General features: G+C 40.2%; 1 protein-coding gene across 1 annotated transcript in view; it reads right to left on the bottom strand.

The window, feature by feature from the left end:
- Window positions 1-27,649, bottom strand: part of SLC35F1 (solute carrier family 35 member F1) — a gene marked incomplete at its 3' end in the record, with an annotated part of 257,271 nt that overhangs the window by 28,066 nt on the left and 201,556 nt on the right. The window contains exons 3-6 of the mRNA XM_081997260.1: window positions 26,031-26,158; window positions 13,173-13,332; window positions 7,198-7,354; window positions 2,136-2,188 (exon numbers count right to left, since the gene is read on the bottom strand). Of these exons, the coding sequence (XP_081853386.1) occupies window positions 2,136-2,188; window positions 7,198-7,354; window positions 13,173-13,332; window positions 26,031-26,158 (498 nt within the window). The remainder of the gene's footprint in view (window positions 1-2,135; window positions 2,189-7,197; window positions 7,355-13,172; window positions 13,333-26,030; window positions 26,159-27,649) is intronic.

Below are 27,649 nucleotides of genomic sequence, written 5' to 3'. Positions count from 1 at the left end.
CCAGAACAGTATAATCATTCTCCTTTCAGTCAGGTTGTCAGCAAGTATTAATACTTAAACCTTCAAGGATTCAGAGCTACACCGCTTTATGCTAAGTGTGAAGATGATGCTATGCATCAGGGGATTTTCCAAAATTAAAACTAGGAGGGCCACAGCCTGTTTTAAACATGATAGACATAACAGATTGGCTTTAGATCTTTATATTCCAAAATAATTTGCATTTTACATCAGTTGAAAGGTAGCTCATCCATTCTTAATAGCACAGTTATGGCAGATGGCAACAGGCCACCTTGAGTTATTTATTAGGTTGCCTGCTGTGACTTTATCACTACCATTCAGAAGGTTGATGATTTAACTCTGCTGGACTGCAGGTTTGAGTCTGTCGTGGTGGATAACTATTCAGGACAAGGCTGTGAGCACCATGACATAGATTTGTCAGTCACTACTTGACACCCTTGTATCACTGCCAGTGCAATGGAAAGCAGAGTGCAGTGTAAGCCAGGGAAGAGCACAAAACTACACATAATTGTCACCGTTTAATCTGTGTTCAACTACACCACATTTCCAATTATTGCTCTAACAAAACAAGTACATATCTGTGATGCTCTTGCTAAGATGATCTCCTCCTTATGAAGCGTAGGGACTCTTCAGAATTAGTGAGTAACTTTCAATGACATTTTAATGGCATCATGGACCAAGTAAGACTTTATTTTAACAGCGCATTTCACTGATATTGAGTTACAACAGAACTCCCATGGAAGTATATATGACATTTACATAGACGGTAGGTTAATTCACTATGACCATTGCTAGTTCCATCAGTACCAGATTAATTATGTCCCTGAGCTCCTTATCATGAAGTATAAACAAACAGATGCAATTATGCTAATTAACTCAGACTAAAGAAGGCCAATACACTTATAGTATGCAGTTGAGTGTGCTTCTCCATGGATACTTTAAATTGATTTGTCATTTAGTTTTATAGCTCAACCATCAAATCTCCAAGTCTAGGTGCAATGTTTTGTGATGTTTATAATGATTAGAGGAATCATAGAATAGCTTGGGCTGTCAGGGACCTTTTAAGGTCATCTAGTCCAACCCCCCTGCAGTGAGCAGGGACATCTTCAACTAGATCAGGTTGCTCAGAGCCCCGTCCAACCTGACCTTGAATGTTTCCAAGGATGGGGCATCTACCACCTCTCTGGGCAACCTGTCCTGGAAATCGTGAATCAAGTTTAAAGAAAACAAGTCTACCTCTTAACTTGTATCCCCTGTCCTCAGGGATTCCCCACATAATCAGTTGCCTTTGCACACTTCTGAGCTGTCACTTTGATGTTCATTCTAAAACTAGGTAACAAGCTATTGTCAACGGATTGCCAAAGCTTGAATCCCCTGCTAAGTATATCAACTCTATACTATTAGCATTCTTTTACTTTTATTGTCATAAATAATAAAAGCGTGATCATAGGGACTTTCCTTTCCTAAATGTTGATTTGCTTTTAAAGTAAATAATTTGTTTGATTAATTAGATGGGAGTCTTAGATCATAAACTCAGCTTCCAAACTGAAATAGGAAAATGCAAGCCACTGCATAGCAAATCACAGTAAGCGCTGCATTGTGCGTGATGCTACCTAAACTTGTCTAAAAGACACATCTGCTATATTCCACCAAGACTAGTTGGAAAGCAATTAACCATTTGCATACAGAAATGCTCCCTTTGGAAATGAGTTTATGAGGTGTAATATGCACCGCAAGTACTTTTTTAGTTTTTAGGGGTTTTTTTAGGTTCCATTTTCTTCCTTTGTCATTCATTGAAAAGGCTCATTTATTTGTCCCAGTGTTGCACTGAATCTTAGAGCTGGAACCCCATTATTGTTTTACTTCATGGCTACCTGAATAATTATCTTATGGCATTCATATGCTTAACCTAATGGTGCAATGATGGCATAATACAGCAATGGTATTATAGATCATTTAAGAAAGGTTATGAGGCATGTGTTTCAACCTTTGGCAGTAACTGGCAGAAAAGTCACAAACATTGGCTCCTGTGAAACTTTGTGCAAGCCTCCCCAAACACTGGTTGTCTCCACATCTCCTTCAGCAACTATCTTCAATGAGGTGAAGTGTTTTCTTACCTATTTGCCAATCCCAGGGAACTTTCAATAGCTCTTTGTGTTCCATGATTGCACTATAAGAGAAAAGAAGGCAAAATTTGATGGAAGAGAACAGAAATGAAATTAATTCCACTTATTCATTTCAAATGCTGGACAAAACAACATAAATAAGCTTATAACAAAAAATCTCTGTAGGAACCAAATGCAATCAGACTTTGCTAATCCACTCTGGCATTATCCCTGTGCCTGTGTATTTGAAAGATCTTCAGGGCAGTAATCAGATGTGATAGCATACAATTTCCACTGGTTTATTTTCAGCTCTCTAAGTATCTGCCCAAAGTGCCCATCCCCGCCATGTTCAATCCTCTTGTACTCTTCTGACTTAATATTCTGAAAGCTTTTGAACTTTAATGATTAATAATGTACCTGCCTGAGTTATTCACCCTTCAGAGCGGCTCTGCAGTGTCAAATAAATAGATATCACAGGCTGGCTTTGGGGACAATACTGTGTTTTGTTACCCACTGAAAGAAATCAAATAGTCACAGCAATGAAACTCAGGAAACAAAGCAAAGGATGGGCCAAGCTGCAGAATTCCACTTTCAACATCTTATAAGTCTTGTATTGCACATTAACATCAAAATCCTAGATCCAGAAAATTCTAAAGTGGCAACAAGTCAGCTCTTCCCAATACAGGCAAATAGACCCTCGGAGTCTATCTATAGTCTATAGACCTAGCTATCTCACAAGTTAGGTCTTCACTCAGCTAACCACTTTCTTTGATCTGTGATTTCCAGATAACTCTTGCTGTGCAGAGCTCTGCATGCTAGTCTGGACACTATTTTAAACAAGTATAAAACATGGAGTTACACAGACTGAAAAACAAAGTACCTAGTACAAAAGGTGGTGTGTGGAAGACCAAGTCTAATAGTGAAACTGCAGGAACTCAGTGCCTTCCAGATTAATCTGGTCTAGAGAGTTGCATCCTGGAAATTCTAATTTGCTTGCTGCTGATGTGTGGCAAATCTAATACTATGTGCAGAACAGTAAGATTATTTTGTCTGCAAAATAACTAAATTGTAAGTGTCTTTGCATGCATAAGGCATATGTCTCACTTATCAGTAATTCTTGAAGAATATAATGAAAAAAACCTGCAAAATCTTTTGTTCTGGCGAACAAATTTTGATATAATCTAAATGTAGGAACATTGCTTTCATACTACTGCCTATCCAACACAAAAGAAGTATAAAACAATATGCTATGGTCTGTGATTCATTATGATCTGTGAAACAAAGAGGGGTGAGAGCAACTTCGATAGAAGTTGTCATTTAGTGATGCCAGATTCACTGAAGAATTTGAACCACAATGATCTTTAAAAGGTTGTGGTGATTGGAGGAGGTCCCTGAAGACTGAAAAGAGACAAACGCAACATCCAGTTTCAAAAAGAGCAAAAACTATAGCCTGGCTAGCCTTACGCTAACCTTTGGGAAGATTATGGACAAGTCTTCCCAGAAGCCATTTGCAGGAAATGAAGAAGACATGACTGGAAAAAGCCAGCACAGACTTCTCAAGAGCAAACCATACCTGAGCAAACTGACTGCCTTCTGTGATGAGACGACTGGCTCAGTAAATACAGGAGAGAGAATGGATGAGGGGATGAGGTGTAACCTTGACTTTAGCAAAGCTTCCAACATGATTTCCTGAAAGATTGTTAAAGACTGTAGAGTTATGGACTGGATGGGTGGACTACCCACAATGCAGTCTGAAGAAAAGGGTCAAGAGAAACCTCGTGAAGTTCAAGAAAAGCAAATATGAACTCCTGCAACTGGGGTGGAATAACCCTATGCAACAGTACAGGCTGGGAGCTGACTGGATAGAAAGCTGCTTTTCAGAAATAAACCTGGGAGTCCTGGTGGACATCAACCTGGACATGAGTCAGCAATGTGTGCCTGGAGTAGAGAAGGCCAACGGCATCCTAGATTATGTTAGTAAAAGTCTGGACAGCAAGTCGAAGGACATGTTTTGTGAGACAGCAACTGGAGTACTGTATCCAATTTTGGGCTGCCCAGAATAAGACACACATTGACAAATTGGAGGGAGTACAGTGGAACTCCTGGTTCAGGCAGCTGGAGCGCATGAGGAAATGCTGAAACAGCAGGATTTGTTCAGTGTGAAGAAGAGAAGGGATTATTTGATGGGGGAAAGAGGATGGGAAAATAAATTTGCTATCTTAACCACCTAATGGGTAGTTACAGAAAAGATAGAGTCAGACTTTTCTTGGAGGTACACAACAAAAGGATGAATTACAATGGCCACAAGTTGCAATGTGGGAAACTCTGATTAAGTATAAGAAAAAAAAGTGTTGGTCAAACACTGGAACAGGTTTCCCAGCAAAACTGGCATTTCAATTCTTGGAGATATTAAGAAGTCAACAGTACAAGTTCCTGAGCAACCTGATGTAACTTTGAAAGTTAACTTTGAGTAGGAGCTTGAACCAGATGACCTTCAGGGGTCCATTACAAAGTAGGTTATTCTATGATTATGTGATTCCATCAGACAGCATTATCTCCATTTGCTGGGTAGCTGCTATATCTCCAACTCTCGTCAACTGATTTCTTCTCTTGTTTTGATATACAGTTCCTCCCTGCTTTAATCACATTAAACCCACTAAACTTCTCTTTCCACCACACCAGGGTAGTTAGCCAACTCTTTACTTCACTGTTTGCCCTGACACCTTAGCCCTTCATTTTCTGTCCAACAGGAATTATCTGGGCTTATTTTACCTTACAGTCTAACATTAAACACGCTTGCTAAACTGTTCTAGAAAACAACAGCCTACTTCTTCAAAGTCCTCTTGGAGACACAGCCCTGTACTAGAGCTGAAGCATGAACTAACATGAGTCACCCACACTTATGTAGATATTTGTACATACCCACAGAATAAAAGGCAAATACCACAGCTTTTTGCTACTATATTAGTCTGAGATCAGTGCATGACAATAAAGGGGGTGGGTGGGTACTGTTTTGTCTTTCCTACATTCAGCATAGTCCTACACACTTTTTGGTATCTTCCCTTCTTCAGAATTGTACTGCTCCCTATAAATCCTATGAACATAAGACTTAAACCTCCAGCAGTATTAGCACACATATTCCCCATCCTCAGTCACTTTGTGGATGCCAACCAAACTTTGACCAGTCCTGTGTCTAGCATGCTGGGAAATGGCCCTATTTCTGAGACATTCCTTCCCCAGACTACTTCAGTAGACCTAAAGGTCCTATATTGCACCAAAGTGTAACATGGGGAGCTGGCTTCTCTTTGAAACAATTGGTATATTTAGTTAGATTAAGCCTCTGTGAACACACAACTATGTGATGTCTGCTCTTCATTACAGGTAAAGGTAAGAAAATGCTGAGTTGCGTCATGGAACCAAGTAGCAGAAACATTATTGGCCTCTCCCGATATGCAAGAAGGCCAGTGGAGAAAAACCTGCAGGAGAGAACTTCTGGGCCAAAGGTTGACTATAAAAACCTTAGGGCTTTCAGCAAAGAAATGGTTTCTTATTGTTTCTTTCCACTTGTGTCCTCTGTATATAAAGATGCCTTGTTGCAGCACCAGCTGTTTCTCCCCAGAAAAATAACCACAAACCCTGAATTGTGACTAACTGCTTGGGTCAAGAGGGGATAATGGCACTATAATTACATTCAGGGATATGAGACATGTACATGACAGTTTACACACACAGAGCAAACCAAGGGCACTGCTTTGATGCTCTCAGAATCAGTTAGTACCTACCTACCACGAACACTGTAGGTAACAAAAATGCTTTAGCCAAAGGTACTAGGCACATTTACGAGCTCTTGAATTCTGTATTTTTAAAAAAGGAACTGCTTTGTGTGGCAGCTAGTTAAAATAAAAATATTAAGTCACACGTTCAGATCCCACATAAATATAATAAGCTCTCTGGCTAAAAAAATAGAACTAAGTGGGAATTGATGGGTCATTGTTTTGAACAGTCTCTGTTCTTAGAAGCTGAGTAGCTCAGATGTGCAGGGAAGCAACTTGGTTTTGACTAATAATCAAAAGTTATTCTGTGTGACATGCACCGGTAACAGATCTGCATAAAACTTGTCAATCTTGCATGGTGACTTTTACTACTGACTTTCATCAGTCATAGCATTACAACACTGGAAGCTATCTTCCAACTCTTAGGCTTGCAGGTGAGGTGCTTAGATATGACTCAGTAGTTCTTGAAATCCATGCGACAATCTCCTGAGTACTAAATATTTTGAAGTGAAAACACCAGTTTCTTAGAGGCTTTTTCCTTATTTCTGCCATATCATAATGTAGTTACACAGAATGAACCAATCAGTAAAATACCTTCTGACTGGATGTGTTTTGTACCTGTTTAGAAATCTAAGTGGCTTTTTAAAAATTATGAAACAGAAGAGTTGTAGATTTTGTTATTCACAGATCAGACTGACACATGAAGTATCCACTTGTCTTCCAGCAACAAGATGGTAGGATGTGTCTTCTACTCCTCCTTCCCCACATGACTATTCAAAGACACCAGTCACAGAACGATAGAATGGTTTGGGCTGGAAGGGACCTTAAAGATCACCTAGTTCCAGCCCCACTGCCATGGGCAGGGACACTTTCCACTAGATCAGGTTGCTCAAAGCCTCATCCAACCTGGCCTTGAACACTCCCAGGGAGGAGGCATCCACAGCTTCTCTGGGCAACCTGTTCCAGCGTCTCACCATGCTCATAGTGAAGAATTTCTTCCTAATATCTAATCTAAATCTCCCCTCTTTCAGTTTAAAACCATTACTCCTCATCCTATCACTACATTCTTCCATAAAAAGTCCCTCCCCATTTTTCCTGTAGCCCCCTTGAATTACTTAGATACAAATTTGTGTTATTCAAATCCATTGATCTGAAATATGAAAAACAATGCAAATTCTGAATTAGAGGACACCTACTCTCCACAGGAAATGGCTACCTTTGAAGAGAGGGCTAGAGCACCTCAACGGAGGCCACAGCTGCACTTATTTGAATGACCTTGGGGCTCAAACCTGCTCACTTACAGTTGAATTCCACTGAAGAAGGAGCCAAAGAGTCCAATCATGCCCAGGAATTCCACTCGACTCAGATTTCGGACGATATACTCCTCACAAACGTTTGAGATGCCGTATAGCGTTGCTCCGCCCAGTACTAAGAGATCCCCTATGAGTTTATTTTCACCTAGGAATAAACGGGAAAAATCAGAATGTCTCAAAACAACCATATTTTGCCTAGAACCATTGAAAATTCCTCCCTATAGATTTCAATTCTCAGTCGCTAAGTAGCCCACATCTGGGTTAATAACACAAATGTTCTGTCATTTTAACAGTTTTCATTCAATACTCCAGCAAATTCTAGCAGAGGTGAAAGGAGAGCATTATCCTTGCTGTGGTAAGAGAATCTGAAAGAATCTGAAAAATTTGTAACAAAAATACAGAAAACAAGTGGCTCTCTTCAGTGACTAATCCTTTTTAATTTATTATTACTTTTTGTGCAGACAGAACGTGACTCAGCTATACAGAGCACTTTGCATCTTACCTATCATTGAAATCTAACCAGTCTAAAACATTGCCAGTATTTAGACGTGAAAAATACTGAAAAATTCCGTATACCTGTGAAATGAGTGAAGAAATCATTACAACCCCAATATTGACCTCATTCTCACATGAAGCTGGCTGACAAGAAAGAGAGGAGGAAGGATGGGGTGTAGACAGGGTGATGATAATGACAGATTTTTAAATGAGGTTCAATTAATATAGCAGTACCTAATGTATGCAATGAACACCAAAGTGTATTTTCAGTACCTCCAGGCATATATAGTTACTAAACCACTGCATTATCAAAGACTGTTTGAATATTTTTAAGTCTTGTAGGCTTTTATTATTGGGGGGCAGGGAGGGCTGCAGGGAGATTCGATCAAGATCAAGCTCCAGCTTTACAAACCCACATGCGATATTCCCCCCGCACATATGGCTTGCTAAATGATTTCTACAAGAGCTATAGCTTCACAAAGCTGTCAGACATTGCTGCAGAACCATATTCCGAAAGGCTGGATATAATGGAATTTCGTTTGAAAAGGTTCAGTAGAAATGCTGACGTACAAGACTCTTTTGGGTTTTTTTTGAAAGAAACCTTTTCTTTTAAAATACCTCTTAATTTATTTTTTGAGTTCTTGGCTTTTTAAGTTTTAGTATTATTGATTTGTACAATACACATTGCAGTAAATAAAAATGGAAGCCAAACATTCTGATTGGTTCAAAGTGATCTTTTCAATATTTTTCTTTATGGAGTTCTTCTAAGCCTCCAGTTTTCATTCTAAACTACAGTGCTGAAGTTTCCAGTGAGAAGAAATTTATGAAAATAAGAACAGTCATAAGAGGACAGACCAAGGGTTCATTTATCCAGTATCCTGTCTCCAACACTGGCTATAAGCACCAGAAAAGTATAAGTTGTTTAGGGACAAATAGGAAAGGGGTAAACGTTTAAATACTCCCAGTAATACTCTCTTAGTCTCCAACATTTTTCTGCTCAGAGGAGACGTGGCTTCAGTGCATTTAGCAAACATTACTAGATTTCTCTTTCATGTACTCATCCTGCCTCTCACTGAATTTCTGTTTTGCATGTACCTTGACTGACAGCATGTTTATATTTGACGATTTATGTTTTTAAGATTTGGTACTTATTTTCCTTTTAGCCTTCTTTTGCAATCAACCACAGAAGATGCCCTTAATTTAAAATACGCATCAGCACTTTACAAAACCTCTTCATACCCCTGATGCATTTGATGTTCCACGTGGCTCCAATCATCCCTCACTGAGCTCACTCATTTGATATTTATTACAGCTACTCACTGACACTTCGGGGAAGTACTGCTGAAAAAGCTTTTGACCTTAGAGCTTGGCTGTGCTGAACTGCTTGAGTTAAAAATGTAATTCTTTTGCATCTGCAAAACAAAGATGGCTCAAGGCTGAGTGTTTTCATAGAGATGAGATGGCCCCAAGCATGACACCATGATGGCTCTCCCCAAAGTGCACTCATGTTTGGAGAGTGTGAGCCTCAACCTTCAGGGCTTCCCCAGAAGAGGAAGCCAAGATCTGGTCAGAGCACTGGCCTGCCTAGCCCAGCACCCTCCTCTGGCACTGGGAAGCACAGGATGGCTGAGGAAAGCATAAAGAAATAGGGAAGCATGGAGGGATTTTTATCAGCCAGTTCTCAGCAGATTAGGGATTCTATGAAATGGAAGTTGCATTAGACCATCGCATTTAACAGATCCTGAGAAATTCTTCATGAATTTGTGTAAAGTCCATATAGTTTTGGCTTCTACAACACCCTGTGGCAGTAAGTTAACCCAGTTTAAGCATGCACTATTGAAAAGTACCTCAGGTTGCATGCACTATTAAAAAGTACTTCAGGCACAGGAAAGACATGGACCTGTTGGAGAGGGTCCAGAGAAGGGCCACAAAAATGACCAGAGGGATGGAACACCTCTCCTATGAGGAAAGGCTGAGAGAGTTGGCGTTGTTCAGCCTGGAGAAGAGAAGGCTCCAGGGAGACCTTGTTGCAGCCTTCCAGTACTTCAAGGGGGCTTGTGAGAAAGATGGGGACAGACTTTTTAGCAGGGCCTAATAGGACAAGGGGTAACAGTCTTAAACTGAAAGAGGGCAGATTATTTAGACCAGATAGAAGGAAGAAATTTTTCACAATGAGGGTGGTGCAACCCTGGCACAGGTTGCCCAGAGAGGTGGTAGATGCCCCATCCCTGGAAATATTCCAGGTCAGATTGGAGGAGGCTCTGAGCAACCTGATCTAGTTGAAGATGTCCCTGCTCACTGCTGGGAGGGGTTGGACTAGATGACCTTTAAAGGTCCCTTCCAACCCAAAGATTCTATGATTCTATGTTTTTAGCTTTTAAGGGTGATACCTCAAAATTATATTAGGCATTCCACAATTTTCTGGTTGTGAGAATCACTCTGTATTGACCCTGTCCATACCACTGAAGACTTTTCTAGTAGATGAAAAGTCCCAGACTGCCTACATTGTCTTCATCCTGAAGCCATTTTACACCCTTTAATATCTTTCTCACCTTTCTCCATTGCTTCTATAAGCTTATTTTCTGGTAATTTCTTTTTGAGATTCAGTGACCAGAGTAATACATGGTACTCAAGAGGCTAGTGCATCAAAACTGTAAATACTGGCATAAAAATGTTTTATATCCTATTTTTCGTTTCTTTCCTAATCATTCCTAGCATCCTGGTTGTCAAATGCCTTTTATTTGCTTCGTCAAGAGGCTGACTTTGGATCTTCCCCCAAGACTGGCATATCATAATAGACATTTTCATGGAAGTAGAATCCACATGCATCTACTGGTTTTATTGCTAAGGAAATATATATCAATTGACTAGAGGCATTCTAAAGACTTTTAGGTTAATAGAGCCGTACTTGACCAATTTAATGGCATGGATCATTCTTCTGAAGAAACACAAGACATAGCTTGGCAAAAAAACCCTTTGCATTAATCACTGTTAGCATATTCAATGTTCTTGGGAAGCAGAAGCCATACAGTCCAGAGAGACATTTATGCTGTGGGGACTAGTTATAGCACTAAAGTGTAACATATATAATTTAAATATGAATTATGTTCTGACACAATTGCTCTTCACACTCTCCCTAGGCCACTTGGCCACATTTTTACCTTAACCTCCAGCATTAAGAGGTATTTCTCTTTGCTTTGCTGGTTGTGATTACTGATGATCATAATATCTAAAGATCAGTCTCAATATGTCCCATCTTAGACTAAACATACTCTCATACACTTGTAACAGGACTGAAGTGACCGGTTTTCAGAGACTGTGGTAAGCTAAAACTGTGAAGGACTTTGAAAAATCTGGATGAAACACTTAGACCCCTGTGTATTACAGGAGCACAAGTGCCAAGGTACTTCAGGGGTATTAGTTCAGAAAAATGTTATTTTAAGGTATAGTTGGCATGTAAGGTGATAGAGCACTAAGTACTTCATAGTAATTGCTTTTCTCATTGAGAAACGTGCAAAACATCCATCAGGATAGACCAAAAAAAGGTAAACTACCACAAATTTATTGAAAGTTGAGAGCATGCCTGTACATTATACCTAATTCCTGAAGATAGTTTGGAAAATACCTGTTAATCTCTCAGTGCTGCATTTTAAATTCATGTTTCTGTACTGTAAGAGTTGGCAGGCTAGATTGCTATATGTATTAGGTGCCTAGCAGAGCCTTATGGCGCTTCTAATACAGTAAATAGTACGGTCCACAGGGGCAAACAGGTGCCAACAGATACTGTCCCCTAAAATATAGGATAGACAGAGGAGTTTACTAAGGACTAATACAGCTTCACTGCTTTTGGTGTATTCCTTTTTTTGTTTGCCCAGTCCTAGGAAATAGCCTATAAATGGTGTGGAACCCCTTAATGAAGAGTTTCAAGAATTTTTTTTCTTTTACTGCCTATACTTTTTATTTGTAGATTTTTAATGTATAGTTTTAGCCCTTCAGATAAATAAAACCAGCTGATCTACTTTACTCTGTTAAAAACAACATCATTGATAACATCATTTTTGCCACTTAAAAAATACCATCTGCAATCTCTCTGCGTAGCAATAATCATGGACACAGTTTTTCATGTGTAATTCCAAATTAAAAGGCAATAATGCATGTTAACAGATTTTCCTGGAAAAATTTACCTAACAGCTATACCCGTGCTTTAGTAATGAATATGTCAAATGATATCTAATTATTGCAGTTGCATGGTCAAAATGTCAGTGTTCTTCAATCTGTTCCTTGCCCCCGTTGAGGTCCATTGCCCCACACGCTCCTGCTGATCCACAACTCACCTGCCCTAGCATGTTACTCCCTAGATTACTGGGACATAGGGTGTTTCCTCTGGAACCCAGGCTTGAAATCCCAATCCCTCTGAAATCAGTCATTCTTAAATGCAGCTTTGGCTGGATGATTCCATAATACAGAGTACATTATTTTCTTTTTATCTGGCGCAGAGCTATATCTGGAGGAGACCAATGACCTAAAAGTCTCCTTTTAGGGTAAAGGACAGGGATAAAAGGGGGCAGGGAGATATGGTGAGTACTGTCACAAACTCACTCATTTTATTTAGTAGCATCCTGGCAACTGCAGTTCTTACAGAACTTGCATTTGTATTCAGAAAGCTGAGTCAAGAATTCTAAATCCCAGTGCATTATGCTCAGCTCACAATTCAGTGCTTTTAATTAAGAATGAAAACTGTGCCTAATTGACAATCTTTGAAAAGAATTTCCAGCCTTCCCACATCATTTGGGTTGGCACTAGAGAAATCAATGTGACAGAGGAAGCTGATCGATGCAATCTAACTCTGTCTAGTCTGCTTTAATAGCTACACACATTATTCATATGATGCCGCACATACAAACGTTTTGCACACAAGACGGTTCTTTTCAACAACGACACAGACAAATCCCAAACCTTTACTCTGCGACTGTGTGCATAACCCAATTCGTACAGTTAGTATGTAGGTTGGTTGTCTTTCAGCATCTACCCAGTGACCTCACCTCTGTGCAAAAACGGGGCAAAGTTGAGGAGAAGTAAGAGTACACAGCAGATGCGAGAGGTTCTTATGATTCAAAGATGTAGCCAATTTGGAAAGGAAGCAACTGAGGTTTGCAGTCAAACAACTGAGCCAAAACAGAAGGAAACTACAAGTATTTAGCTTGTCTCCCCTGGCCGCACAGAGGGTAATCTGGGTTACAGGCACAGGGCTCAACAAGTCTTTGCAGCAGTGCTGACTTCTAAGTGTTGACTCATTTTTGTTCTCCGTCCCTTCTGACAAAGAGGCAACTTTGAATGCTGCAGCGCTCTGGATCCATGAAGGCACAAGGTTTCTTGCCGATTTTGCTATTTTGTCCCAATCTGACATGTTCTGATCAATGGCTTCTCTGAGCAGAAATTGGTCATACAACACATCCATCCTTACTCACCTGCTCCTTGCTGTCTCCCAACGAGCACATCTGCTCCTGCCATGCATCCCATGCCCAGAATGCAGACCACGATCCCAATGAAGTGTACTGCCTTGTATCGTACCAGTAGGAAGAACCAGGAGAGCAGTATCACCACAGGGATGACAAAACAGTCTAGGAGCTGTAAAGAAAGAGAGGAAAAATCAACAAATCAACCTGCTAACACTTTGCCCTAAAACACTAGGATAGATTCCAGCAAAGGGGAGCAAGGTTATTTAGTTAGTAATTGCACTTTGTACCAGACAGTGTATTCAAGTGGTTATGTCATCCATCAGACAGAGGATAAGACTGTATTCTGTTCATGACTATTCCATGAATTAAGGAAAGCTGTTGCTCTACGGTAACACTCAACAGCACTGCCTTGCTCTTGGATTCAGATGCATATTTCAAATCCGTGGGAAGGAAACCTGGGCCAAAAGAGAGCCACACCACTCCATCTGGTCCTCACCTCTGGTGATTAATGGACAAAGACTGAGGGCACTCTTCCTGCAGTCTAGACATATGCTTCAGTCAGTTCAGGTCCAATTAGCAGGAATGTTCATAACGCACAAGTTGACCAGATTTATTAAATCTGGTCATATAAATTCAAGGGGTTTCTGCATGCAGAATACTTATGAAAAATCTGACCCCTGTGGGGACTATTAACTCCTTGAAAATACAGTCCCATATGCCTCTGAAGGAAAACAAAATAAATAAGCACCTTGCCTGCAGTGCAAGGAACTCAATCTTCTTTCCAATAGAGTCTGGGTAAGAGCTTTCCCAAACAAGTGTTATGAAACACAATCTTTAACTAGTTTTTTCAGAGACACCCAGCAATACACAGAAAACCCATGATAAAAAAAGAAATGCACAAAATGTTTGTGAGAGGGCACAGAGGTTTTAAAATTAAAATATATTTTAGAAACTACCAGTACGTCACCAGGAAACAAAAAACCTGAGTAAGAAACACCCAAAGAAACTTGACTTCAAGAACCTTAATCCCACTTGCTAAAAGGGCACAGATAACGCACCAGGCGAGGTTTAGACTGGACATGAGGAAGCATTTCTTTACTGAGAGGTTGGTCAAACACTGGAACAGGATTCCTAGAGAGGTGGTCGATGCCCCAAGCCTGTCAGTGTTCAAGAGGCATTTGGACAACGCCATTAATAACATGCTTTAACTTTTTGTCAGCCCTGAAGTGGTCAGGCAGTTGGGCTAGATGATCATTGTAGGTCCCTTCCTACTGAAAATATTCTATTCTGTGCTATGCTATTCCATTCTTAGTTGCAATTCTATGGACTAACAATGAGATTTAACAAATCTGTTCAATGCCAATTGATACAGCAAGAACCACAGCTATAAGGTTGCATCTTCCTTCTAATGAGAATGTCTGGAACAACCAAAGGAGGAGACTGTGTCTGTAGTTCTGGGAAACAACTCCAGATGTTGTTACCTTGATTTCAGATGATGCAATTTGGTTTTTCTTCTCTTTGGGTCTATTACCTGTTAATTGCTCTCTTGGTGTGATTTTCCACTAAGCACAGTAAGTATTATTTTCAAATAATGATCACACATGCCTTTTAACTTCTTTGTCTGTCCATGCATTATCTGAAGAGAAAAAGATTTTTGGATGATTTCAAGAATTTCATCACTTAGACAATTATTCTTTACATGTGAGATAACCAGGTAATTAATATTAAATTTGGGGGATCAACAAAAATATAAAAGCCAATTTTTGGACTAAGGATAATTTCCTTGAAATTTTTCCTTGAAAAAAAGAGTGTTCAGTGGAAACCCTTCTATTTCAAAGATTTCCCAGACAGTGAGTAGCAAAAGCCTTCAGAAGAGAAATGGTTCAGCAGTGGGACCACACTGCGTTTCGGTGGCTCAAGCAGTCCCAAAGACCTCCAGAAGAGATGAGGAAAGGTCTGTGCTAAAAGCAGGTCCTGCATTTAAAATGAGTTTTAATCATCTAAAAGGCATGGCCAGGCCTCTTTACAGTGAAAACTTCCTTCGGCAGTCCTCAAAATGCTGTCCTTCACAGAACCAACACAAAAAGGGACAACAGATGAACAAACTGTAACAAGCCCCTTCGTCTGCATAGGGCATCTGCTCTGCCTCCGAAGAGCCTGTAACGTGTACAGCATACAACGGAGCTAACTCCCAGTAACTACTCTTTGTAAAAGCACGCATATACAAGACACCACGTACACAAGAACAACTTCAGAACTTGCAGCTGGTTCCTGGAGGAGGGAGGGGCAGCAGCAGGACTACTGGGCGTACCTATTAAATCCTGGCACGCAGTGCAGGCGAGGTGGCACACGGTCTTCTCCTGTCACTGGGAGGAGTGATGAGGCCCACTTCGCCAGCACAGATGGTCACTGCTGCGTGGATAACACCCACTGCACATTTCTCATTGCACTGTGGATTTCTGCACTTAGCCAATGCAGCCGTAGCATGTACCAGCAATAGGTGGCACTCCTGAGGGAAGCTACAATCCCATGCAACCTACGGGAAGCGAACACAGCTCACCACCTGCCCCCTCAAAACCTGCTCATGTCATCATGCCTGTACATGCTGGACGTGTGTTCTTCATTAGCTGCACTAGCATACAGTGCATCCATCATCCCTGCTGAAGATGGAGGGAAGGTAGTACCCAACAGCAGGGAGGCAATTACTCCTCACATTGCTCATAGCTATCTCTGAAGGTGGGAATGCCTCTACCCCATTCCCTCCCAGTGCAGCATTGAACGGCTGAGCTTAACTCATGCAATTTTCTGACCTCATCACAGTTTTCCACTACTTACAGTGGGGCTACAAAGAAGACAGAGGCTTTCTCTTCACAAGGAGCCACACGGAGAAGACAAAGGGCAACAGGTTGCACCAGGAAAGGTTTCATCTCATTATAGCAAAGACATTTTTTACAGTCAGAACCAACCAATCACTGGAACAATCTCCTCAGGGACATGGTAGAGTGCCCTTCACTGGAGGTTTTCAAGATGCAGCTGGACAGGGTGCTAGATAATCTCATCTAGGCTCACTTTCCCATGAGAGGTTCGACCAGGTGATCATGTGAGGTCATTTCCAAGCTGGGCTGTTCGATGGTTATTGATTGTTTGCATCAAAACAAGGTGGAGGAGAAGCTCACGTGGGCAGGCACCAGTCTTACCTTGGAGAAAGCAACTGAAATCTGTCAACAGTATGAGCTACCTTTACCTGGCTCTGTGCACTTGGCTTCCTTTCCACGCTGTGCTACAGGAGTTACCAGTAGGTTATACCAACTTGATAAACTTTGCACTGGAGAAGAGGAGAAAAGACACCCTTACACCTAACTCAGAGCTCGATATGAGTAAAATAGCACCAGTCAGAGGTACTGCACAGTCTGACATTGTCTTCCTCAGGTAAGCACCTAAGATTTAAGCACCCTCTTCCCCATACATACACATACCACCTCAGAGACAACTGTGCCCAAGACAGAGCAGGAAGCCTTATACAACAGTTAAGCATAGAGGTGTTTTAAGAGACCATTTATTAAGCAAGACAGTAAGTGTCTGCAAGCATCTTTCCAGTTCTTTTCTGTGCAAAGGTAATTGAACATCAACCATCACCGAACCAACCATTTGATTTTGCAAAATCAGAAGCACTGGTCACTTATGCAAAGAATGTTTAAGAACAGATTTAAGAATATGAAGATGTCAGAATCAGAATCACAGAATCACTAGGTTGGAAAGGACCTTCAAGACCATCAAGTCCAGCCATTAATCCAGCGCCACCATGTCCCCTAAACCATGTCTATGTCGCCTTTAGATGTCACCTTTCAGCCACTAACTACTGTCTCTCCAGATACACAGAGTTATTCAGTGGATATTTTTAACCCCCAACATCTGGAGTACAGCCCTTGTCCACCTTTACTCACAGGATATGACACTGCATGTTCATTGTGGGACAGGAGCTCTGACGAGGGCTGCTTTACTTAGTCCGGGCTAAGCACACAAAAAGAACATTTTCTTGTGAATATGATATATATTAGGGTGCTAGTGTGATTTCAATAGCCAGTTTTAAAAAATGTTTGTACCTCCAGCATGTGTACTTTAACATGCAAATTCCCACAGTCTTTTAGAGGAAAATTTAAAAAATTCCTCTTCATAAATATTTAAATGTACCTATGCTTTCAAGTATGTGAAGATGTGTCTTTTAATGTCTTTAATGTCCTGCATAAACAGGACCTGTGACAAGAAAACAATGCTGACAGAAGCTCAAAAATGCCCCTTTGAGGCTGGTAGTCCAAGGTCTAATTCACAAATTGCTATTTGGAACTCTGCACCATCTATATATATAAACATTAAATGTAGTTAATGTTCACTGACATTATAGAGTTCTTGAAGTGTGCTTAGTTTATACCTGTAATTAAACAATGGGGTAGATAGAAATAAATTAGGTTAATACAATATAAGCAATCAGATAACCTAGTGTATATTGCTTAACTATTTTTCAGGTATTTCTTGACATTTCATTTCTCCAGGACTAAATTTGCTCTGCCTTTGTTTTCTCCTCAGATGAACCTGCCTAGTATAAGAAAAAATACACATACATTTTACAGACAAAATATGTAACATGGATTAGCTGATCTGCAATAAGGCTTTCATGTGGGGTTTTTTTTTTTTCTTTCTTTTGTTTGCTAATAGTTATTTCAGCTAGTAAGAAAAAAAATTTATACCTAATCATCATTTTTCTGACTATAAAGCATTTATAATAACAAAGATAAATTATTTTAACAATTTGATATTAATAACTTGAATTTCATTTATAGTACATAAAGGTCAGTTGTTTACTGGTATTTCCCTAAGAATCATCTTCGATATTTTCCTTTTTTTAAATTGCTTATCAAAAGATACTGCCTATACCCTGTCTTTAAGTTAAATTAATAGTGACCTGATTTTAATCAGTGCTCCTGTTTTAATCACAGAAATTATCAGATCTCACTAAATTAAAGGAAAACATATTTCCTATTTTGCCATGTGAAGATAATAAAACTGATACAAGCAAGTGCTGCAGACCATGTTCTTTGATGCTGCCATGTTTGTCTGTGGTTTTCTTCAGTCACAGCTCTGGCTTGGGCTACTTTAGAAGGCAGGATACAAAAATATATAATCTAATGATATACCATCCTACAGCAACTCCTTTCTGTTATAAAAACACTGTGTTGTTATAGAGATCGAAGATTATTATTTGATTCTAAAAGATATCACACCACATCTAAGCCTATCGATGATACAGAATGATGAAATGTATTTTCTCCGATTATTTGTTTGTTAAATTACGTTGATTTTATTATACTTGTGAATAACAGACTAATACTCTTTTGCTAACAGTAAATATCCAGTCTCCGATCTCACAAATCCAGCATGTGCTTGCACAGATACAGCAAGAATGTACAGTTAGTCATTGGAAAGGAGAGCTGGCAAGCTTCAGAGGAAAGGTCTGTAAAACATGATGATCTGCAGCAATATCAAAAAGAAAAAAGCTGGTCAGCAAACTCCTTATGGGAACAGCTGAGTTGATTCTCCCTTTTTAAACATTCATTGGATTTTCTCCCCCAGTTATAAGCCCTTTTTTTCACATTAGGTGTTTCTCGTGAGTGCTGTCCTCCGGCAAATCATGTGGAGAATCAGCCGCACCCTCTGCTCAGCCGGCTCTGCAGAGCAGAGGCATCAGTAAAATCAGTGTCGTAACCACCCAGTGTTGTACGGTCACGTACGTGTGTGGGCTACTGAATTTCAGCGTGCGACCTGTTAAGTTTAATACAACAGCCAGTGCTATATCCAGTAAGAGACACACCTTCTGACATTTGCTTTGTGTTTTGAAAGGAAGAAAGGGTTTGCTGCCCACTCGAGGGCTCTTTCTAGCCCAGTTTTCACACTACCTTCACAATACCCCACACGCTTGACTCAACTGTACGTTACACACGCACCAAAGCAGCCAAGATGCGAAACCACACAGAGGTGGCTGCCGGCTGCCAGGGGAACTGCGTGGCAATTAGGCTACTCCGCGACCGACACCTTCTGAAGGGAAGGTGTGGGTGCTGGCAGCATTTCTGACAGGGTTATTTCAAGCAATTCAAATAATAAAAAAAAATGAGCATTCTTTTTACCTTTCGTGTCTTTATTTGCTATCTCATTACAACTTAATCACTTTCTTTTTATATAATCACAGAGTTAATTTAAATTTATTAATTTTTTCATCTGGCCAAAATGTAGGGTACTCCAGTTAGGGAGATTGGTGAAAGAATCAGTCAGTGATGTAATTCATTTAAAAAAAAAAAAAAGTAAAAATGCCTAATTTCCATGAAATGGAAGAAACAAAAGCCAGAAGACTGATCCCAGTCTGAAGCCTCTTTAAATCAGTATATTGCCCACAAGAGCTCTAATTTTTTTCTTGGGGCCACACGGTTGATGTTTTTATAACTGTTCCCATAATTTCCTTTAATCTATTCTCAGGATATTCTCTTTTTCCCCTGCAGACACAGAAACTCCCTCAGAACTTTCACAAGTGAAAGATCTTCACCTACATCTGACTTCCACGCACCAACACCCGAGATAAGGATTATCACAGCTCCAGCTTTCTGTGTACGTAGAAGGAATTCAGTGACTTCTTGAAGTTATGTTAAATGAAAGGTGGTGGTCACATCCAACCCACAGTTCCTCTGCTCTCAACTCTCTACACATGGACACGCTTTACTACCAACACGAGTAATCACATCTTGACTCTTTTTCGTAAAAACCACCTTAGGACACGTCTCTTCATCCTCTCGTTACATGGACTCCAGCTGTGCTTATGCAACATCTGCTCAAAGACCAGGAAGAGTTCCCAATAAACTGACCACTGAGACAGACTTTCTTTAATTGCCTTCAGCCTCTGATTTTGCACATCACTATCAGAAAAAAGATCACTCTAAGACAGCAGACAGCTCTGCCAGCAGTCATGTGTTTCTGCAGAAAAAAACTACTTTCTGTTTTGCTTCGCTCTAAGTAAGATGACTGGATGTGGGCTTTGAGGACCATTTTCTCAAGGTTGCTTATTAGAAATTTCTCCATGTTGCCAGTCGCTGTAAGCTATGCAGGGGATTAGATCCTGGCCTAGGAAAAATCCTGGATGTCTCCTGCAGAAAAAGCTCTGCTTTTGCATTTCACTTGCAAGAATACGCATAATGGGCACAAAGTCTCTGCTGTTGTAATGGGCACAACTCCACAGGCTTTAATGACATTTTGCATATATATGTTAGGAAAAAGTTTGGCTCAGGGTGAATTTTGCCATTAGAGGCAGGAGCTCTGGATACTGAAAGCTCAGTTGACTCCAAAACCATGTACAGAGACTGAGGATACTGTAGGGGCTGGTTTGCAAACCATAGGCATGTAACACAGTTAAAAGACAGAACAGCAACACAAAGTGCAATAAAAAGTCAGATGCAAGACACACTCCACGGACTCACTCTCACAGCATAAATGTATGGTATGCACCACTTTTGCACAATGTTGACCTGCAAACCTTATTAACATTGCAGTATTCTCTCACTGCCCTGAAGCAAAACAGGAAAGTACGATCAATCTTACATACATAGGATGGGGGAAGGAAGGGAAGGAGTGGAATTTATCTCTGCTTTTGAGATATTTCACATTAATGGGCACTAGAAAAAATGGATCAACAACTTCAGTATTGCAAATCCCCTGCTTCTCAGCTCCCAGATCTGCTTCAAAATTATCTCAACCTTCTGCCTCAGCGCACATTGAGTCCATAGGGACCAAGAACAGAGCAAAGTCTATTGCCATCCAGCGCTCCTATAACAAGCACTTACTGCTGACTCCTTTCCTTTTCTGGTGGCAGTTGTTGAGGTACGAAAATTGTCAGAGGTAATTGGAAGTATGATGTACTGCTGAGCCTCACAGTGATCTAAGAGTAGCTGAGAACATCAGCATAGTAGTTTTATTGTCTGTCTCCTGGTGTCTATAAATCCCAGTTTTTACTACCTTTGTTTTCATCATGCCAATCAAAGGCTTGATTGCCCAAGGAATAAATTACCAGATAAATCACTATTTGGAAACATTGCTCTCTCTTTGACAGTGCCTTATTTCTTGTGACATCGTATGCATATTCTACAGTACCACTATGCAAGGCGTTTCAGAAATAGCCCAGATTTCTATGTGATGTCATAACACAGAAAAAGGATAACATTACCTCTAGAGAGTGCAACACAAGTGTCATGCGCAGGTGGATAGAAATGTGCATTGCAGAAAGGAGAGCTAATTAATGTGGGGACAACAGGGGAGAAGGGAGGGGGCAGTCTGCCTCATAATGCAGCTTGGTATGATGAGAAAGCACTTACCTGGCAGCAAAGGTTACAAATACTAGTATTGTAACAGGCTTAGTGGAAGACATTATGGACTTGGTAGGACGTACGTGCGTGGCACACTGTCGGTGCAGTACAGGGAAGTTGAAGGCAAAACGTAGTGTCAAACAAATTAAATATCTAGATCTAAATAACTGCAAGAACTTCAGAATCTTTTAATTCCCTCTGGAGGAACTTGTCTGCTGTGTAAAAGGTGTCTCCAAGGGTAGTTAAAGCACCCTTCTTGGACAGTTATTAAACCTTCCACAGGCCTGCACCAGGGTTGTTTTAAAAACCATTAGGATAAATACAGAAAGCATTGGAACAGGCTGCCCAGGGAAGTGGTTGAGTCACCATCTCTGCAGGTGTTTAAAAGACGTGTAGATGTTGTGCTTAGGGACATGGTTTAGTGGTGGACTTGGCAGTGCTAGGTTAATGGTTAGACTTGATGATCTTAAAGGTCTTTCCCAACCTAAATGATTCTATGACTACCATAAGCAGTCATGAAAGTGTATAGTTTTTTTTAAAATGTCCATGGGATTGAGTGCTGGTGTACACGGAAATGTTTAATGCACTTTCTGCACCTGCTGCAGCTGACATGCAAGAAGGCTACAAAATGTAGTGCAATTTAGATTAATGCACCAAAGAGAAACTAAAGATAATTTTGCAAGTTTTTGGCCATCTGAGAATCAGGACACATGCGTCTGAGAGCATTAAGTGTGATTGATGTCTGGCACTTCTTGAAATACGTGTTTTTGGACATCAAACTGATCCATCGACAAACTACTGCGCCTTTTACCTGTTATATACTCTGTTTTTAAATGTACCTTCTAGCAACCAGTCTTCATTTACTAGCCTGAGCATTGTCATGGCTGTGGGAAGCTTTAGTTTCAATTCCCTCAGCTAAGATAGAGATAACTCAAGCACTTCCTGTGGGCTACTGTTTTAACAGCTATGGCTATGTAAAAGGTGGTTCTAGCCTTGCAATTTGGAAAGCACTCCGGGCTTTCTGTAAGCACTTGAGGCATGCTAAGATCATATCTAACAAATTGAGTTCCTTGGGGTACTTTGGTGTAGGAATACTTAGCTTTTGAATTTTAAAACGGAGGCAGGCATTTAGGCATCTGGGTCCATCAATACAGAAGCACTCTGGGCATGCAAAGAACAAGAACTTAAAGCTACAAAAGAAGGAGCAACCTGAGAGGTTCAAACAGACGTTTTCATGTCCCAAGACTGTGCTCTGAGCAGCAGGTTAGTACATACAGACCAGGGGATGTTAGATGTTTATGGCATTTTAGATATATAGACAGTTAGGTGTGGGCTTCTTGGATTGCTCTATTATATCTAGTTGCCCCTGGATTGCACTGCAGGTACCTAGAGGGTACCCTGGATTTTATCCTTAGCAATTGTCCTATACCTCAATGTCTGTAACATAAACAGTGCATTGGTTTTCAATCTAATTTTTTAACGTCACCTAGCTTATAAGGGAGGTCTTTTAGTTTATTGTTGTTTTGTGTTTTTTTAAAAGGGAAAATTATGTGTTTCTAGACTTCACAGTACTTTGTTTTCATCTTATGAGGAAGCTGAGTGCCACATTCTCAGAGAGTAATTATAGAGTACATGAGGATTTGAAATAATCAGAAGCACATCCAGAAGTAAAAGTTTGGCACCATATTAATCTCTGATTTATGCCTGCGTGTCCTTGTTCGCTAGGGTTCTGAAGGCATCCAGCAAAATATGTATAGGAATGTTTATTAGAAAATTCTGTTTTCCCAGACCAAAACCAAAAGGGAATGCTAAAGGAAAGTATAGGAAAGACTTGGTGTAAAACAGTAGGGAAAAGTATGGCAACATTTTCAGTCTTTTCCTGGAACCATGAGATACTGTCAATTACAAAAAAAAAGATGGAGTTTAATCTAGAACTTTTGACAGTCCTAGGAGTTTAAAACTACTTGGCAAACAAAGCTGTTGAGTGCTTGGAGTTGTTTGGTGAAAGCAGAACCACAAATCAATTTCAATACAGGTATATTTTTACAGTTAAACTTTGTGTTTTTGCTGGGAGCAGCTTAATGTTTTTTGCTTAAAAGCACCACAGGCCCAGCACACTCACATGTTAGTTTTGCATGACAGAGCAGAGATACCATGTGGAAAAAAGTATATGCTGTAAAACTGATTTCCTACTGAAATGGTGCATGTACCACCCCTATAAAAATACTGCAAGATTTCTCACTTACTGAAGTGACCATTTCAAAAACTCTTATATTCTCCCCGTCAAAAAAGCCCTGGTGTAATGTCTGTTGAGACTAAAATCCCCTGGAATTGACTTGAGGGCCTCAACTCTCAGTCAAAGTGTACACTGGCATAGCTCCCACAGGCTTCAGTCGAAGCCATGCTACTTTGTGGCAGGTAGCAGTGGATTCTCGGGTCTGAGTTCTGAAAGGACTGGAACACTTCTTGCTATGTGCCAGCAAGCATTTGCGGCCGCACAGGCAGTGCTTGGGCAGGACTTGGGCCTTTTGGAAGATGCTCTTGAGAGAGTGGTCCTGTTTGCTGCTTCGGAAATCAGACCCTAGAACAGCTTGCTTTTTTTCATCTTTCACTTTCCATTTCTTCAGTCTTCATTTCATACCATTACGCACTTCGACCAATGCTGTTTCAGGCTGAATAATCCCCTGAGCTGCTTCTGTTTCACCTTTAAATGAAATAGGGTGGTGTTTGGCTACATTTCATAAAACCTGTCATTAGATTCAACATCTTAATGCATTACCTCATACTCGTCCCATTCCCACCATATCTTTGGGCTTATCTACACTTAGAAGCTCATTCAAATTCATCTGTGAAGTGCATTTAAAATGTAACAGACATTCCCAGTCACTCTGCCTGTGTCCGCACAATCCAGGACAACTATGGGAAAAGGAGACACCGCATTCACTCCACTCCTAGAGGAAAGCTGGACAGCATTTGAGCTTCTACCTCTTCCTAAATAGAAGGAGACTGTGGCTAATTTCAGCAACAAATTCACTGCTGCAACACAGGTGATGCCCTTGAACTCTCTTGCCTGCTGCCTCCTCGCACTGTAGTTTTTGATCTCTTGAACCGTGCTCATTGCAAATGAGCAGGAGGGTTTGCATCTTCTGGAACTGGTGTTTCATGGGTCCGTCCAGACAAACCTCTGATTTGTGCTTGCTGGTGGCTGTGGGAGGTGGGATTTAACGACCTGGATCGTTTTGCTCAGTCTGCTATTCCTACTTGCTATGAGTGAACATGCAAAAGAAGCAATTCAGCTTTTGCTTTTCTCTTCGAGGCTTTTAGTAGTTTACATGGATTTATGCTTTACTCTATACAGAATCATCTGATTTGGAAAAGTGTTAGAAGCAGTATTAAATTGTCTAAGCACATTTTAAAGAATTCTCAAACCAAGATTCTGATGGCAGAGGCATCTGTGAATATTTAGGATAAACCTCACATTCAGATTCCTTGAATTCATAGTTTTCTTCTATTTTTGCTCCTTATTCAGCTAAACAAGCACAGTATTTTCCAATACCACTTTTTGACCGTGGAAGAGATATATTCCTAATTCGCTTCTGGTTCTGCAGAACATTAAGTGGTGCTCCTCTATTTTATGGCTCTAATGCAAACTTCAGACAAATAAGGTGTAAAATAAACTGAACACTATCTAGTGTTGCCCAGTTATTTAGACATAATGTAAAAAGGGATTAGGTTTGTTTTAGAAGAAGTAGCAATGAAGTATGCAATGATTTCCCAAGACAGACAATTTCCAGTCTCTTAAAAATGTTTGTATTATTCTCTTCTCCACTTAAATGGAAAGAAGCCCGATTCTTTTATATTTATATTTAAAATATACAGGTTAGATTTTTGGAGAAATTGCTACCCTAGCTGTTGTTTATTGTACGTGTAATTTCTTCAGGGAGAGTACACTTTTTCATAGGTGCAGTTAAGCTATTATATAACACATCTAACTGCTTGCATTAAAGTAAGACTTCTTCACCTTAACTACATTCTTAATGTATAGATAATATAACTACATACTTAATGACAACTTTTGCATTCAGATCTAATTACAGAATCCTAAAAGAAGTGCTTGTATTTTTTTCAAGTATAATATTAAATCAGAAAAACATTTCATCACATCTAAAGATATTTCCTTAAAGGACCAAATTAAGTAGATTACGCCCACAATGTCATTATGAATGGTTTAGCACAGAAAAATAAAAATGAAAGCCAGTATGTTTTTGTACAGTTTGGAAAATATTGAGTAATAAAAATAGTCCAACATGAAAGAACGTGTCTTATGAGACAGCATTAAAAAAGCACACAAGAAGACACAGGCAGGAACTAGCTACCAGCGCACTGAAGCCAGGACGTGGATGCTGCACCGCTGACCACATTGAGCCTATTACCTTACCTCAAAAGGGAAAATCCTTTCAGTCCTTACCTGCACACTAGTAAGAGTGGTGTATTGATAAGCTTTGACTACCAGGTAATTGGCTTCTATATCTATTATCCCCAGGATCATGTACTTCCACCATCTCCTTTTCAAAATTGCCAGCAAGTTTTCTTCTCCTGTGGTAATAAACAACAAGAAGAATTATGTAAAAGAGTTAGGTTTACATGCACAAAATACCTGCCTGGCAAGAGAAATTATCTAGAAGATCTCTTGCATTTATAATGCACAGTTGAGAAGCACCATATGTAACTAGGTACTGCAAGGAGGTGAAAACTAACACACTCTATTTGTCTCGCAGATATTAAAACAGCCAGCTTGGTGAAGTAATATGTAAGGGTCAGAATGTCACTTCACTTAATACGTAAACAACGCTGGGAAAAATAAGTGCAGCTTGGGCAGACTGTAAATGTGTTCTTAGTTTTTACTTCTATATGTACACATACATGATGCTAAAGAATAGAGCAGTTGATTACATACATTTATACTTTCCATACATACTGATAAATGTTGCATCACACATGATGCAAGAGGCTTTTGCCAGAGTGGGAGATTACCAGTATTTGCAAATTCGCAAATCTGATGGAATATTAAAGCAGGAGAGCATCACCTGTGGGCAGATTACAGATCCTGTTCCAAGGATGGTTATTATGATCCCAGAAGTTCAAAACATCAGACTTGTTCAGAGAAAGGCTGCACTGAGACAAACAGATTTTGCATGACAGGTTGCTCTGTTCCCAGGATCAATTTCTGAAGTAGGCAGGTTTGCTGCCTTCTAGGGAGCCCTGTCAATCACCCAGTACTTAATTTCTACCACATGAAGCCTGACAGTACAATATGGCCTGCAGATCAAACCCACAACTTTCAAAAGGTCAAAGCATTCCTCACGCTAGGCTAGGGATTATTATTGTTCTCCCTTCAAAAGAAACCAGCTCATTAGTGAGGGTGGGCGAACCCGTTACTTATTTGCATTACAGCAAGCTCCAGACACGATGGGACCCTACTGTGAAAGGGGCCGGGCAAACTGAGTGTGACTGAACACAGTACGACTGGAGGTCTTTAAGAGTCTGTAGCCTCAACAGGGATCTAAGTAGGGTTGACCTCAACTGCCTAAGTACCATAAATGAAATTTGAACTGTCTTGCAAGTCTAAGAAAAACCCCACTCTTCTGAGAGTTGTTTGTGTTGCTGCAGCCTTTCTAAGTGCCTGTGATCATCAAAATGAGTGGTGGAAAATACAGAAGAAAAGGCACGTTATTGCCAATTGCCACCAAAATTTGCTCAGGCTTCCCAATTCTCCCTCATCATTTTCCATCATCACAAGTGTGTTTTCTCTCTGCTTCAAATAGACCCAGTGATATATGGGCTGCCATACCATCAGAAATGGCAGGCTCTCTATAGTAGAGAAAGATCTCATAAGATGCAATCACAGAAAAATGGATAATTACTTCAAAAGTCGATTCAGAAATCTTAGATGTTAAATCTTGTCCCCACTGAGTGACTTTAATGGGTATTTACCCGAACAAAGCATCTGAATCATTTGAATGTTTGTTCACTAACAGATGCTCACACATGCACACTTCCAGTGGGATATTATTAGGCAACAACCTA

Source organism: Phaethon aethereus (genome assembly GCF_964289735.1).
Source record: "Phaethon aethereus genome assembly, chromosome: 3".
Lineage (NCBI taxonomy): Eukaryota > Metazoa > Chordata > Aves > Phaethontiformes > Phaethontidae > Phaethon > Phaethon aethereus.
The sequence above is the reverse complement of the archived record's forward strand: the minus strand, read 5'-3'. Positions and strand labels throughout refer to the sequence as shown.